This window comes from Hibiscus syriacus, unplaced genomic scaffold (genome assembly GCF_006381635.1).
Source record: "Hibiscus syriacus cultivar Baekdansim isolate YM2019G1 unplaced genomic scaffold, ASM638163v2 tig00111837_pilon, whole genome shotgun sequence".
Taxonomy (NCBI): domain Eukaryota; kingdom Viridiplantae; phylum Streptophyta; class Magnoliopsida; order Malvales; family Malvaceae; genus Hibiscus; species Hibiscus syriacus.
Window position 1 is genome coordinate 12500507 of NW_024063194.1, and position 17213 is coordinate 12517719.

The 17213-nt window shown below is 34.7% G+C and overlaps 1 protein-coding gene across 1 annotated transcript; it reads right to left on the minus strand.

Annotated features, from left to right (window-relative positions):
- Nucleotides 1-634: 634 nt before the first annotated feature.
- LOC120171793 (GATA transcription factor 5-like) lies at nucleotides 635-1812 on the minus strand. Its single transcript, XM_039179445.1, is given in 3 exon segments — nucleotides 635-1353; nucleotides 1472-1797; nucleotides 1800-1812. Coding segments are annotated over 3 exon segments (1017 nt in total). The 3' UTR covers nucleotides 635-675.
- Nucleotides 1813-17213: the final 15401 nt, after the last annotated feature.

Genomic DNA, 17213 nt, shown 5'->3' on the forward strand with positions numbered 1-17213 from the left:
TCAATTAAATTAATGATGCTTATCATTAATCGTATTCAAAGTGCTCATCGAGAGTCGTAGAATTTTCCTATATTAATAGCATAATTTACAAAAAATATTAAATAATTATATAATACATAAAATTAGTAAAAATGAGATAAATATTTAAAAGAAGAGTACTATTAATGTAAAATATTACTTTTAAGAAAAAATCTCTTAAATCAAACATAAAAATATATATCTAAAAAAATATGAGTCTCTAACTAACTAGTTCACTGTTATTAGGGGAATAAGGGATATAAAGCAAGTGCGTAGTCCTCACGCCAAAGGTGGTTCACTTTGCTTACCACATCATTTCCCCTTTCACAATAATTTTGCTTTCCAACGCCCCCTTTCCTTTTTAAAGGTTGAACCGTTTCAAACTCATTAAACCCACATTTCATTGATGCAAACAATAAATAAAAACCGTAAAGATAAATTCAAATAATTGAGCGAAAATTAAAGAAAGATTCAATACAGTTACATCACCTATGCTAAAACCTAACGCACCCACCCTTGAACCTTTTTTGAAACTAACTCGGGCCTTTTGAACCGGAAACAATAAACCGGGCTCATTGTCTCACTCTATTTTCCTATTCAGTATTTTCTTTCCCTACTGCTCTAAAATATATTTGGCATTTGTCTAATGCGGTAATGTTATCCAAAACTTGGCGCAACTGGAGGAGCTAGACCGGGTTCGGCCTCACCCGATGTTTCCTTCTTGCGTCGCATCTCCAGCACTTTCCGGTGATGGTTCGAGTGCAACTCGATTGAAAAAGTTGGGCTACAAGCCGGTCTATACTCGGGTAAAAGCCTACCCGACTTAAACCTGACCCCACATGCGTTACATAAGGTCTTAGCCCCCATTGGACCGGCTCTCCATTGTGGCGTCTTCGTAACTCCACAATGACTGCACCTACGCGTCGGCTGGGTCCCATTGCAACCTGTCGAGTCGGTCGACGGTCTCTTCATATGCTTCTGAACCGGCGGCTTTTCCACAGAAACCAGTTCGGACAGTTCAAAGGTTGAACCGGAGCAACTGTTTGGGCAAAGCAGCCAAGGTGAAGGGCTGGAGGAGGAAGACGATGACGTGGAATTCGAAGATGATTCTGTAAGTGAAGGGGAGGCGACAAGGGACCAAACTCGGCCGCCGGTTCGGGCACGCTTGCTTCTGGCTTTCGCCGGAACAGGCGTTTCGAAACACGTCGTAATCGGTATTTCCTGTTCAGGCACTTTGTTCACGAGTAACGTTCCGGAGGGGTACGCCATAGAGTGCTCCGAGAAAGAATCCTCAACGAAATGAGACAACCATTCAAGGTTTTCAACGTCATCCGCCTGTAAAAATGTAACTTTTTTCAGTTTTCGCCATTAACAACCGCTCATCCTTAAAAACATAACAACAAAAGGGAAAATTTTCCTTAAAAGAAAAAGGTGTTGTTCGTTTTTCAAGTACCGGAACAGCAAGTTCGTTGGTGGATAAGGAAGTGTAATCGAAATTAGTACTACTGTCGTTGGAAAAGATTATGTCTTGGCTTAGCTTTTGTCTCTTAGGCGAAGAAGAAGAAGAAGCCGGCACTTCTTCTTCTTCTTCTTCTTCTTCTTCATGTTCACGTTGTTGTTGAAGGAAACCCTCTTCATTACTAAAGTCAAAGAGGTCGTCAACGGAGAAATCATCGCTAGAAACACCATTTTGACCATTAACAACCCAAATATCTTCCAAAAACGCTTGGGGGCTTGATGTCATAGCCATCTCCTTTCTAAAGCTGCTCTTCAAGGCTACTCAATGCATTCCATTTCCTAAAACAAACACAAGAAATGAAAAATAATTGAGAATCTTCAAAAAGAAAGCACTTGAAAAAAAAACAAAAGGTAAAGATTTTCTAAAATGGAGTACCTGAGAGAAGAAGGGGGTGTTGAAGAGAGAGAGAGAGGATGGGTTGGAGAATGAAGGTAAAGAAGACGACGAGGGAATTGGGAGAAAAATAAATAAAAGGGGAGGGGCGGTGATGTGTTTGGTGAAGTTCTCTTTAATTTTTACTTTTCTCTCTTTCTACTGTTTCTTCTACATCCAAAAAAGAAAAAAAAAGATTTATTGTATTCCTATTTATTTATACGTTAAACTTTCTTGTATTTATAAACGACCTTAATTAAGATAAATAAATAAAATGACTGAATTTACGAGGATTGCCCTTAAAGAATATGACTTTTCACTGTCTGCAACCTCAAGTACCTTTTCTTGGGGGGGGGGGAAACGGAGAGAGAGGGGGTTGCCCGGTCCGGCCCCGGCCTAACAAGAGACTTGGGAAAACCGCCACCTTTATGTTTTTAATTTTTGTTTTTTTCTTTTTCTTCTATAAGAACTTGGTTTGGCCCCTCTCTTTTGACCAACCTACGTTATTTGCTACCCGCGTTATCGCCGCTCTTGGCTGTTTAATGGTTTAACTCTTCATTTCCTTTTCTTGTTTTGTTTTCAATATAATATTTATTCCTCACTTTCGTTCTATTTATTTTATTACGAAATTATCCTTAAAGCACCGAAAATTAAAATAGGATTGATGTCGTTTTTTTTATCTGTTATCTTTTCTCGACATAGTTAGAGAAACATTGTAAGAAACTAGATTTTATGCTAAATTAAAACTATTTGATGCATTATATTAAAATCGACCATAATTATCATCTACATTAACCAAAGTTATCATCTTCTAAGTTAATTTAAGAGGAATTTATATTTGAAACTTATGGTTACGACTTTTTAAAAGTTATTTTTAAAAGTGTGGTTGAAAAGAAATTTAAAATTACATTTTTAAAATTTAATTATTTGTGATTGTTGTTAAAAAATAAATTTGAAAAGATAAAATGTATATTATAACATTATATTGTAAATTAAAAAAACGAAAATTTAAAATACATAAAATATATCAACTTAAACTATAAGAAAAATGTAAAATATATTTTAAGACAACTCATTAATAATATTTTATTAAGAAAAAATATATCATTAATACTTTTTAACATGTGGACATAAAATTATTACAAAATAATAATATAAATACTTGTTTTGACAAAAAGAAGCCTTTGAAATTTTAAAAGGTAAGTTATGTACTGCCCTATCCTTCGTGTTCCCAATTTTTCTAACACCTTAAAACTAGAATTTGATGCTTCAAGTATAGGCATAGGTGCAGTTCTTATGCAAGAAAAACAACCTTTCGCTTACTTTAGTGAAAAGTTAAACGCTACACAATTGAATTACTCCACCTATGACAAAGAATTTCTAGCATTAGTTCGTGCACTCGAAGTGTGACAACACTATTTTCTTCCTAAAGAGTTTTTCATACATACGGATCACGAATCATTGAAGCGGTTAAATGGACAATGTAAGTTAAACAAGCAACATGCTTGATGGGTTGAGTTTATTGAATATTTTCCATATGTAATCAAATACAAACAAGGGAAATATAATATCGTAGCCGATGCATTATCTCAAAGGTACACATTAATTACTCAAATGCATGCTACTATCCTGGGTTCTGAACATGTTAAAGAACTTTACTATACCGACCCAGACTTTTCTAAAATTTACACCCATTGTTTAGTAGGTTCTTTTATCAAGTTTTTATCTTGTAGATGGATTCCTTTTTTGACTAAACAGGTTGTGTATCCCACAAGGCTCACTGAAAGAGTTCTCAGTTCACGAATCGTATTCAGGAGGATTAATGGGTCACTTCAGTGTTAACAAGACACTCGACATGGTCATGAAACACTTCTTTTAGTTGCACATGAGGAAAACCATGGAAAAAGTATGTGCTTCATGAATCACGTGCAAACAAGCCAAATCTAAGGTAAATCCTAACAGTTTCTACACTCCGTTACCAATTTCCTCCTCGCCTTGGATTGATTTGTCGATGGACTTTATTCTTGCCTTACTTCGCACCAAGAAAGGGCGAGATAGTATTTTCGTGGTTGTGGACAGGTTTTCAAAAATGACACACTTCATTCCATGTCATAAAACAGATGACGCCACACACATTGCTGGTCTATTATTCTGAGAGGTAGTACGATTTCATGGCATCCTTCGCACTATTGTATCCGATCGAGATACAAAATTCATAAGCCACTTTTGGAAGGTATTATGGGGTAAGATAGGTACGAAACTTCTATACTCCACCACTTTTCATCCTCAAACCGATGGAAAAACCAAGGTAATAAACCAGATTCTAGGTTTTTACTTAGAGCGGTTGTAGGTAAGAACACTTATAGCTGGGAAGAATGTTTGCCTTTTGTTGAATTTGCTTATAATATATCAATTCATTCTACTACAGTTATTCTCCATTTGAGATAGTTTATGGTTTCAATCCAGTAACTATTTTGGATCTCATTCCTTTGCCTTTATATCACATTATAAGCATCGATGGAGAAAAGAAAGCAGAGATGGTCAAGGATATTCATGCCAAAGCTAAACAAAGGATGGAAAAAATACGAAGTAGTTGCAAACAGAGTTAACAAGGTGGCGCCATGTTGTCTTTGAACCAGGTGACTGGGTTTAGATCCACTTGAGAAAGGAAAGGTTTCCAAAGCAAAGGAAATATAAACTTGATCTGCATGGTAATGGACCATTCCAAGTCCTTAAGTGAATCAATGACAATGCTTACCGCATCGATTTCTAGGTGAGTGTAAGTGCATCCGTTAATGTTTTTGATCTATCTTCTTTGATATTTCAGATTCGTGGATGAATACTTTTAAAGAGGGGGGAGATGATACATGTACGACATGTCACAGGACAAAAGAAGATGGACTGATTCTTCCACTTGGTCCAATCACACGGGCCAAGTCCAAACTTCTGAAAGATAAGCTTCAAGTTGTTATTCAAGCCTTCGTTAGCAGGGAACTTCATGCTCACATGGAGATTGAAGAATTAAATGAAGAAAATTCATTACACATTCCTACTACATCTACTTGGATCTCAACAACTCAAGTTGAAACAACTTCAAGATCAATTAATGACATAACTAGAGACAATCCTAAAAATATCTTTAAAATCCCTTAAAGGATCAATTTCTAAATATTACAAATTTTTAATATTTTATTGATTATTTGTAATATAATTTAAATGCATTATCTTTTGGAATTAGATTGATTATTTTATTAGCAATTAAGAACAAGTTAAAACATTATGCCTATTTTATTATTATTTTATTGGGAATTAGGATAGACTCGAAACATTATCTTTTATTCATTAGTCATGTTACAACAAGGACTTCACACCCTAAATAAAAGAGGCTTCTCCCACCATTGTAAACACATCTTTTCTTGAATATAATACAAAGAGAGTTCGTTTTGCAAGTGATGATTGCCTTGTGCCTTCGAAGCATTCTTCATCATTAAGTTAAGTTCTTCGTGATGGAGATATTCACACTCCGGTTTGCCTTCTCATTGCGATTAGGAGGGTTGGTTAGAGCCAATTATTGAGTTTGCCTAGTCAATTGATGCTAGGAGGGTTCGTAGGACAACTATCTATCAATCATCATCATTGAATCACCATTCTCGCCCATCACCAACAAATCCCTAACTTGGATAAGTTATTCCTATCTTATTATTATTATTATTAGTTTCCCTTATCTTTATTTTATCTTTATTGCTTTAATCTTATTCTTCTTATTCAATTTCTAGAAAACCCTTAAAACCTTAATTGCCACTGCCCCTCCATCTCTTTCCCCTTCATTCTTTGATCGAGTCTAGATCTTTCTAGGTTTGATTTTTCAACGACGAGCAAAGTTCATAACTCTGTTGCCATTCTTTATCAATCACTCTTTTGACTGCTCTCTACTTTTTAGGGTAACCTAAACCTCTAACATTTCATGATATGAAGCAAAAATGATTGGTATTCAGAGCACATACTCATAACACACTGACCATTAAAAATGGTAAAATTAACTCAGGCTACATCCACCTCTTCCAATTCCTGGAAGTGCCTCTTCGCAAGTCATCTGAAACATCAAACTCCACACCCAATCTTTTTACCGTATCAAAGATTGCTTCTACTTTCATCCTTGAATGACTTGTCATAACATTCTTGGATCTTTTGCCCTTATTCAGGGTTGTTTCTATTTCCAACCTCAAATGACTTGTATCCTCAATCATATTTAAAACAATCTTGGTTGTATAGCAGATTATTTTTTAGAGGTTCAGATTGCGTTGAGTAACTCTTTTCATGGCTTTAGTTTTCTTACCCCCGTGCAGCTTGGATTTGTGTCTTTTGTTGGGCTTGTTCCTCTTGTATGGGGATAAGACCATATTCGGGGAGAGCCCAATTAGATTGGAATTATTGTTTGTGATGAGTTCGATGGAAACCTCTTTGAGATTTGACCTATTAGAAATATATTGGGTATTGGTCACCACTCTGATAATGTGACCATCCATAATCCATTCATTTCCTTTAGATACTGCGGACTGAGCTTCTGACCAACTTCTAAACCTCACGAACATAAAAGTTATATTCTTCGATATCCTTCTCGGTTTGTTGTATGCGATGAACACATCATGAACCAGATCGTACATCTGGAAAGCTTCGGCGAGCGTTTTGGGATGTATTCTCTTACTCACATTGGTCAATAATATTGAGAAATCATGTCGTCGGAGATGAGAGTAGTTTGCTTCGATGGCCCTATTAGCTTCATCTTCTCTTCGTGAAAACTAAAGCTAATGCTTCTTCTTCTTCTTTTTGATTTAAGAACAGACCATCCCAATGGAGAAACTAATTTGAACCAATCTCCATAATAAAAGATTAAATTGATCCAAGTAAATTGTTTTTACTATATAATATTTTTTAATATAAAATATAATCTTTTGTGCGAGTTTAAGCAGAACAAAATGTTCGAGAAATTAAATTTGATAGAAAATTTTGATCTTGTAGGAGAAAATTTGAACAAATTTAAAGTGTGGCAACTCTTTGTAAGTTTTACGTTATTTAATTTTTACATTTATTTGAAGTTATTCTATGCTATGTGCATCATGATTAAATGCAATAGAAATAATGTATTTGATATGTTTAAATAGTTTATAAGTATAAAATACGTAATTTTAGTATGAAAATTAGTTTTTTATTATAGTATATTTAATATATGATACGTATTTATTATGATTTGATAATATTGTTTAATAAACTATACATATATAGTTGAACGAAGTAAAAATAATTCATGCATCAAAATATTTAGCGTTTATAGTTTGAATATTTTATAGATGTTTTACTAAATTTAAGTTGAAAATATTTTAATTTGATTTATACACAAAAACTACGGAGTACTTGAGTATTTTTTTTCACGGTCGTTTATTATAATGAACAAATTCTCTATATCGATGGTTTAACAAGTATCATTACATCAGAGGAAATGAATAAGAAAATGTGTACAGAGTTGGTATTGATGGTTTAAAGTATCGCTACAAGAACTTGCATTTTTAATAACATTAAAAATGTTTAGTAAAAGTATCAAATTTATCACGGAATATTATAGTGATAAATTTTTTGATTCATCACTCTTAGTCACTAAGAACTCTGTCACTATTATATGAGTGACAAATTAATGAATTTTGTCATAGTTACTTATATTTTTGTAACTATATTTTTTGACACAGAAAGATTAATAATAATGGCAAAAATTTAGACACTAATATTATCCTCTTATTAGTGACAAATACTTTATCACAACTACATAATTAAATTAATTAATTTAAAAAATCATTATGAAATTAATTATAATAGATATTATATTTTCAATTGTATCCATCTTTTTAAGAAACTGCATTGCAATCATTGGTAATAATTAGTTAATCATTAACGATAGATGATGTGACGTCTCCACATGTTTATTTTTTTGTATAACCATTAGTATATGATTTATTAATCGACTAATCTAGATCTGGTACTACATATGTAATGCCTAAATCTTGAGTTCATAGTTTCGGGCTAACCCGAGGGGTTTTGGATAAACTCATTAGCCTTCTGAGGAGCCTTAGTCCAAGTTTGAGTTGGATTGGGCTTGCGATGAGCCCAAATAGAGTTAAAATGGTGTTTTTGAATCAATAGCAAGGAAGAATGACCAAGTTGGTAAAGATCACATTGTTGATCCAAAGGTTGTTTTCCCATTTAAATTAATTATGTAATCTGTAGAGGGATAGATGAAAATAGGTTCCCATCATTCTCATTTTTCTTTACACCATTTTGTCTTATTTCCTTCTTTTTTTCACTTTCTTTTTATTCTTCAAGTTGAGTTGCAAATAGAGCACATTTATCCTCATATCTTCTTAGTTTAAAATTTTGAGGTAAGAGCTGTAATCTACATCCTTAGAGCTACAAATTAAGCCTTCTTCCTCCCTTTTTTGGCTATGGTGGCCTTATGTGGGGTTTTAGTGGGGATTTAGAAACTTATATCTTTCTAAGTTCCCAAACAAGTTAGTAACTCTTGTATTTGATCATTTTCTAGGGAAAGAAGTTGCAAAGCTCCAAAGAAAAGGAAATAAAAAGCTAACACTTTGTTGAATCTTGAGTTTTTTCTCAGTAATTAGGACTACGATAACACATTATAACTCCCCTATACCACTTGTAGATCATTGGATATGTTTGATGGCTTGTATGAGTTTATAAAGCAAGCGAGTGCATCCATGGTAGATTATAACATTTGATATTATACAACATTATAAATGACTTACTATGACCTCTTTCAACTTACATAAGACTTAAATAATGTTTAAGGGTCTTAGAGAGGTAAATGGATAAAGTTGAGGTGTTATTTTTTAAGAAAACAAAGCATTTTTGGGCTTGATTATTAGTACTGGAAGAACAGTACCAATACTATTCTTCATATAGCTAAAACAACAGATTTTTGGCTAGATAGTATCAATATCCAATTAATAGGATATCAATATTGTTATTTGGGTATCGATACCATATTTAAGTTATAAATTTTAGTAGCCAAATTTGGTACTGGTATACAGGGAGTACCACTATTGCACAAAGTAGAAATAACCGTATCTTAGGTAAAAGTATCAATACTGAACCATTTTCCCAAACATCTAATCTCAATTTGATATCAGTACTCTAATAGAGAAGTATTGATACTTAACATAAGATTATCGATATTGCAGGGTAATCTCAAACATGAATGAATAATCGATATCAATACCGGGGAGGGTATCGATACTAAAAGGCTTAGTATCGATACCATCATAAAATTTTGGACAAGAAGCCTAACTCGAGAGAAGGGTTTGGGAAGGGGTCTAGAACTGTTAATACTTATCTAATAAACATAAAAGTGAGAACATCTAATAAATACATTAAAAACATAAGAAATATTATGAAGTAAGATGTCATAAAACTAGCCCTTATGTGATGCTCGGGAAATAACAAGGACACTCGAGTTATTTTAGTAGTTATGACTATCGTCTTGTTGATTAAAATATATAGATATATCTCAGGTAGTTCTAGGGTACTTTAGTTGTTGGCTAAGCGCAGATGGCCCAATTACTCTTAAGGAGTTTGATCCAATTCCAAATCTCACCCCCAAATACCCAAGGATATCTTAGATAGCTAGAGGGGTGTGTGTCCTGAGATGCAAAACCCTCTGACTACACCATGACGCCCACCTCAGTTTTTTATGTTAGTTTTCTAGTATGCTTATGTCTTTGTCTGTTAGCATGCTCATGTAGTGAATGCATGTAGAATAGTGTAATTATTTGTGTAGCTCAGCGTTTGAAAATTTTTTCCCCGCGCAGGTTCTTAAGAGATCTCTAGAGGAGCTTATTGTCATATCGTGAGTTCAAATTTGCCAAGGCTCTATAGTACGTCTTGAATGTATTTTAAAGGATATGTACTATTTATAAACCTTCAAGTATTTGAGTCGTAACTTTATTTTTGATAAAATATTATGATGTTATATTTTATGTATTCGGGAGATTCTTATTTTTTTAAACTTGGGTAATTTTGTTTCCATTTACCTTTTAATGATATTTTATAGATGCATAAAATATTGTTTTATTCTAAACTTTTTGGGCTAGCCGTTTTGGTGGTCCCGTGTGATGCTTTAATCCTTCGAATCTTGAGTCGGATCTAATTAGAGTTTTACATTTAGTGGTATCAAAACATCAGATTCATTTGTTCCTAGGACCCGCAGGTTAGAGTCAGTAAGTGTTTGTGTACGTACATGCCTTTAGGGTATCAAGAATACTTGTTATTTGGAATGAAGTTAATAACCTCCATTTTCTTTTGAATTTTAAAAGAATACCTATGACCTATATACCCATAGTTAGGATGGCAGCAATAAGAGTTGTGTCTCTTTAGTTGATGACATCAGTGACGAGTTTGTTTCAAATTTTGAGCAGTATGAGATCCCAGGGACACGAGGGTCGATGAGGCGACCTTTTATAAGGAGTTAACCATAGAACTTAAACACATTATTTGGGTTATCTTTAAGGCACCAAATGTGCCACCCACCCCACCAGTACCTCCAACCCCGTCTACCGTAACACTACAAGAGTCCCTAGTAGAGAGGCTCTATAGGTATAAACCACCAATTTTTTTAGTTCCAAGAATAATGACCCTATCACCATAAACCAATGGTTTAGAGAAATCCTCTGCACGTTGTTTCAATTGTATCATACTGTTAAGGGTAAGCTTTTGATGCCATAAATTGGTGGGAGACGATAGAAATGTTATTGGAGCTATAGAGACAGACGTGGGAATATTTCTTATCTGAGTTATGTCAGAAGTATATCAGGAAGGCTCACACCGATGACTGAGGGGACAGTTTCTGCCCTTGGTCCAGGGTGATCGGTTAGTATATGAGTACGAACGTGAGTTTCTTCGCTTGAGGAAATATACACTGAAGTTGGTATCGATTAAGGATCACCACTATCGGAGATTCAAAGAGGTCTTACACCTTGATATCATTACTTATTTAGAACTTGGCCCTCATAAGATCTTTACCAAGTTAACCCACCAAGCAAAGATGATTGAGAGGGTCTAGAACATGAGGGATAAGTGGGCGAGTGAATTAACATGACAAACCCGAAGAACTCTAGAGCTAGCAACGTCTTGTAAAACATCAACCAAGAGGGCTAAAGACTCATAGAAATCATGGAGGTCCCCAACTGGCCAGCCTAGAAAGTCAGAGAAAAGTCATACCGTGGGGGCAGATTCGAGCCCCATAGTAGACCTTTGATGTCAGCCTTAAGAGCGAGTGCTAGTGGTTTTGTTAGATCTTTTATCATCCAGTCTGTGTATACCATGAGAAGAGGCACCCTAGAATGTGTTAGCGTGGGATAAGGGGTTGCTTCAATTGTGGCTCCTTAGATCCCTTCATTAAAGATTTTCCTAATACTCAAAGTATAACTTCTACATCGACCTAAAGGTCTGCATCGTTGGTTCAGTGAGGTTGGGGGCCCTCGAGAGGTGGTGGCACCATGTTCGGATAATATAATATAAAGATAGCCATATTTGTAACTAATTTTAAGTTTAGAGTGGCTTCGAACCAGTATGTCGTGACAGTTAAGGATGAGTGTCATGCTCTAGATGTGATCTTAGGTACCTTTATAGTATTTTTTATTCCTAGTTACTACCCTGGTAGACTTGGGTTCCACTCATTCATATATCTATTACGATCTAGTTCGAGAGAGAAACATCTAGTAGAGGAATTAGAAATATGAGTCCAAGTATCTAGTCCCTTAGGATTAGAAATACTATTTGACAAGGTTCATTGGCCATACCCAATGGAGATTCAAGGTCAGACCTTCTAGCCTACTTGATGGGTTATCATTTTGGAATTCGACGTGGTCATGGGTATGAACTAGTTATCGGAGCATGACGTCAATCTAAGCTACAAAGCTAAACAAATTAATCTCAAAAGGAGTGATAACACTAAAATAGTGATGACTAGTGGGAAATCAAGTGTTCTTTAAAAATTATTTTATCCACAAGGGCTTAGAGGAAGATAGATCAAGGTTGTGAAGCCTTCTAAGCTCACATGGTCAACATCAGGATTTCAGTTCCAACACTCAGGGATATTCATATCGTATGACACTTCTCTGACTTGTTTCTAAAGGAGTTGTCATGGTTACCACCCGATAGAGAGTTAGAGTTTAGCATTGTAATATTGTTGGATTCAACTCCGGTATCCATTGCTCCTACCTCATGGTACTAAAGGGGCTAAAAGAGTTGAAGACCCAAATTTAAGAGTTGTTAGAAAGAGGTTTTTTCGATCGAGCATATCTCTGTAGGGAGCGCTAGTCTTATTTGTCAAGAAGAAAATGGTTTGATGAGGTTGTGCATAAACTATATATAGTTGAATAAGTTAACAATTAAGAATCGTTATCCCCTCCCAAGGATTGATGATCTTTTTTACCAACTTAGGGGAGTATCTATGTTCTCCAAGATTGACCTAACATCGGAATATTATAAGCTGAAAATCAAGGATGTTGATGTAGTAAAAATGGCTTTTAGGACAAGATATGGCCACTATGAATTTCTTGTAATGCCATTTAGACTCATTAACGACCTAGTGGTATCTATCAACTTGATAAACCAAGTCTTTCATCCCCTATGTCGATCAATTTATAGTGGTATTCATCGTTGACATCCTCCTGTACTTGTGAGTAGAAGAATAACACGACCAATACCTCTGCATCGTACTATAGAAACTTTAAGAACAATAGTTGTAAGTCAAATTTGGGAAATATGAGTTTTGGTTGTTAGAGGTTTTCTTCTTGGGTCAATTCATGGTAGCAGATGACATTCAGGTTGATCCTCAGAAGATTCAAGTAGTGGTAAGTATGAACCACCAAAGAATATTTCTAAAGTACATTATTTATTAGGTCTTACTAGGACCTAGTTTGACTCAGTCAAAGTTAGGTAAAAATTTCACCATGTTTAGTGATGCATCGTTAAACAATTTAAAATGTGTTTTAATATAATAAAGGAAAGTTGTAGTATATGCAACTAGACAACTCAAGCCTCCTGAGCGAAACTACCCTACTCATGACCTATATCTACTCACGTAGAAAGAGTTAAACTTGAGACATCGTATGTGGGTTAAGTTGTTGAAGGACTACGATTGTGTGACTAACTACCCCTGAGAAAGGCAATTGTAGATACCTTGAGTAGGAAATCAAAATCGAAATTATGAACTTTATTGGTGTTCTTGTGCTTGACTAGATATGGTGGTTTCTTATCTTAATTGTGAGTTGAACCCGAGTAAATGAGCAAAGTTAATAGACTAAAAACAACCGACGATCGTTTAAAGGCTCGAGTAGAGCGAGTTGTCCATGGTAAGGCACTGAGTTTTGAGTTATAGATTAGGATGTCTTATTCTTTAGGGGTTGATTATGTGTACCCATGAATGAGGAATTACGTATCAAGATTCTGTATGAGGCACATTGTAGTACATTCTTGGTTCACCCGAGAAGCAAAAAGATGGACCAAGAGCTCTGATAGTTATATTAGTGGTCAGGTATGAAAATAGAAATATTTAAGTTTGTCTGTAGGTGCTTACCGTGTCAACAAGTTAAGACAGAAACCAGGTTCCTTCAGGGTTACTCTGGATTATTCATATTCCATAGTGGAAATGAGATAGAGTGACCATGGACTTGTGACTAGGTTATCAATTACTAGAAAGAGACACAACGTAATGTGGGTTGTGGTAGACCATTTATCGAAGATCTCTCATTTTCTTCTAATTTGGATGGTTTATACTTTAGAAAGGTTAGCTCAATTTACATCATAGAGATTATGAGATTGCATAAAGTATCAACTTCGGTCATCTCTGACAGAGACTAGTGTTTCACCTCATAGTTTTAGAAAGCACCTTAGGCACCAAATTAACTTTAACAATGTTTTCCACCCTCAGACCAATGGCTAGTCAAAGCGTGTTATTCAGATCTTATAGAACATGCTTAAGTGCACCATCATAGACCTTGATGGTAGTTGAGAGAACCACTCGCCATTAGTAGAGTTTGCCTATAATAACAACTACTAGTATAGCATCCAAATGACTCCTTATGAAGCCTTGTATGGAAAAAGATGTAGGACTATGATGTGCTAGACAAAGCTCAACGAAGAAAAAATAGTTTGGCCTAATTTGATTAGAGAAACTGAAGAAAATATTCAGTTAATTCAGGGTCATTTGAGAGAAGCCTTCGACAGATAAAGGTCATTTGCGAACTTGATGCGTAAGGATATTAAATTTGCAATAGGGATAAAGTATTCCTCAAGGTATCTCTATAGAAAATGTACTTTAGTTCAGGTGCAAGGGAAAGTTAACCCCACGTTTCATAGGACCTTATGAAGTATTACAGCGGGTTGAACTCGTAGCTTATCGGTTAGTTGTTCCCCCAGATATAGAGCACATTTTTTTGTATATAATGTGTCTATTCTTAGAAGGTACTATTCCAACCATTCATACATCATACTTTTAGAACATATTGAGGTAAACCGAGACATATCTTATGAAGAGGAACCTAGGATTTAAAGAGCCAAGAAATAAGAGAATTTCACTAGTGAAGGATATGTGGAGAAACCATGGTGCTTAAGCGCTAATATAAGAGACCGATGAGGACATACAACTTTAATATCCATATCTTTTCTACTAAGGTAAACTTTGAAGAAAAATTTCTTCTTATGAGGGGAGAGTTATAATGCCCTAAATCCTAGGTTAGTAGTTTCAGGCTAACCCAAAAGGGTTTTTGGATAAACCTATTAGCCTTGTGGGGAGCCTTAGTCCAAGTTTTAGTTGGGTTTGTGTTGAGCCCAAATAAAGTTAAAAATAGTGTTTTTGAATTAGTAGCAAGAAAGAGGACAAAGGTGGTAAATACCTCATGTTGATTCAAATATTTGTTTTCCCATTAAAATTGATGATGTAATTAGTATAGAAAGAGATGAAAATAGGTTGTTCATCCCTCTCACTTTTCTTCACACCTCATTTATCTTGTTTCCTTCTTTTTTTCCACATTATTTTCTTCAAGTTGAGTTACAAAAGAATAAACTTTATCCTATCATCACCTTAGTGTAGAATATGAGGTAAGTGTTGTAATCTACATCCTTAGAGCTCCAAATCAAGCCTTTTTCCTCTATTTTTTGCCATAGTGGACTTTTGTGGGGTTTTGGTGGGAGCTTAGAAACCCATGTTTATTTAGCTCATTTTTTGGGGATTTGAGCCTTAGGAAACTTTCTTAACATATTTCTAAGTTCCCAAGCAAGTTAGTAACTCTTGTATTTGATCAGTCTCCAGTGAAAAAAATAGGAAAAAACTCCAAAAGTAAAGGAAAGAAAAAGCTAGCACTTGGTTGAATCTAGGGTTATTTCTTAAAAACTAGGAGTAAGGTAACACATTTAAAAATCCCTTATACCACTTGTAGGTCATTCGATGTGTTTGTTAGCTTGTATGAATTTATAGAGAATGTGAGTGCATCCATGGTAGATTATAACATTTGATGTTAGACAACATGATAAATGACTTACCATGACCCCTTTCAGCTTATATAAGAATTAAATAATGTTTAAGGGCCTTAAAGAGGGAGATAGATAAAGTTGGGTGTTATTTTCGTGAGAACACAAAATTTCTGGGCTTGATTATCGGTATGGAAAGAACAATATCAATAATGTTCTTTAGATAGCCAAAAACAAGGGTTTTTGTAATACCACAAATATTAGTTCAGTGACTTTATTAAAAAGATTTAAAATTAGAGGATTAATTTGAATAAATTATGAAGGATAAGAAATAATTTAGAAATAGTGTTTAAGACCAATTAGTAACAATGGATGAATTAAGAAGGCATTTTGGTCCTTTAAGGGGAAATGAATTTAAAATTCATTTTTATTAGGGATTTAAGAAAGAAAAAAAGGGGGAAAGTTAAACTAAACTAAGTCATCTCTTCTTGTTCTCTTGTTCACGTGCTCTCCCCATAGCCAAAGTAAGTTTTCTTTGAGTTAGTTTATTATTTAGTTTATAGACAAGTTTTGAAACCTTAAGTGATATAGAGGCTTAAGGAAATGCATGATTAAAACTAAGTGATTAGTGAAATATTGGAGATTGAAGAAAATGGGTTTTTGAATAATATGTTGGAATATGAGTTTTTATTGAAGTTTACTAGTATATTTGACTTGTCAAAGAAGTAAATAAGAGATTAGAAGCCTTGGATGTGATTAAAAACATGTTAGAAAAAGTGGTATGATTCTTAGTTTGAGATGTTCTTTGGAGATTTTAGATGTTATAAGAAGCTAAATGAAGGAAAGTTAGTTGGGATAAGTAAATAAGAGTTTAATAGTATTTTTGGAGGAAAAAGTAAGGGAATTTGACCAAATTTAGGTAAAAATCGAGCTGCAAAATGGAAAATATGGGTAAGGGTATCGATACTATAGGTTTAAATTTAGAGAAATGGTATCGATACTGAAGGGAGTATCGTACCATGGTATAAAATTATCGATACCATGGTAGGGTACCGATACTATTGAGTTTGGAAAATTAAAATAGGACGAATCTTGATAGAAATTGAATATAATAGTACTTTTGAGTATTATTAAAGTATAAATGTTAGATAGTATACTAACATTTGTATGGTATGTGTACTTAATGGATGCTTGTGTATATCGTAACGAAGCACTGAGTCAAGCAAGAAAAAGGGCAAAAACAAAGTTGTCGAATAGCTGGACTCTTTTACTAACGAGCATACCAGGTGCATCATATATGATACATGCATTAAAGGCATATGTTGCACTTGTATATCAGTACTCTATGTACTATCGGCACTAAGTGTGCAACCCACGGAATGCATCATATGTTAATGAATGATCGTATTGGCACTAATTGTGCAACCCACAATTCATCATATGTTGATGAACGACCATATCAGTACTAAGTGTACAACCCATGAAATTCATCATATGTTGATGAACGACTGTATCGGCACTAAGTGTACAACCCACAAAATTCATCATATGTTGATGAACGACTGTATCGGCACTAAGTGTGCAACCCACGTAATTCATCATATGTTGATGAACGACTGTATCGGCACTAAGTGTGTAACCCACGGAATTTATCATATGTTGATGAACGACCGTATCGGCACTAAGTGTGCAACCCACGAAATTCATTATATGTTGATGAACGACCATATCGGCAATAAGTGTGCAACCCACGAAATTCATAATA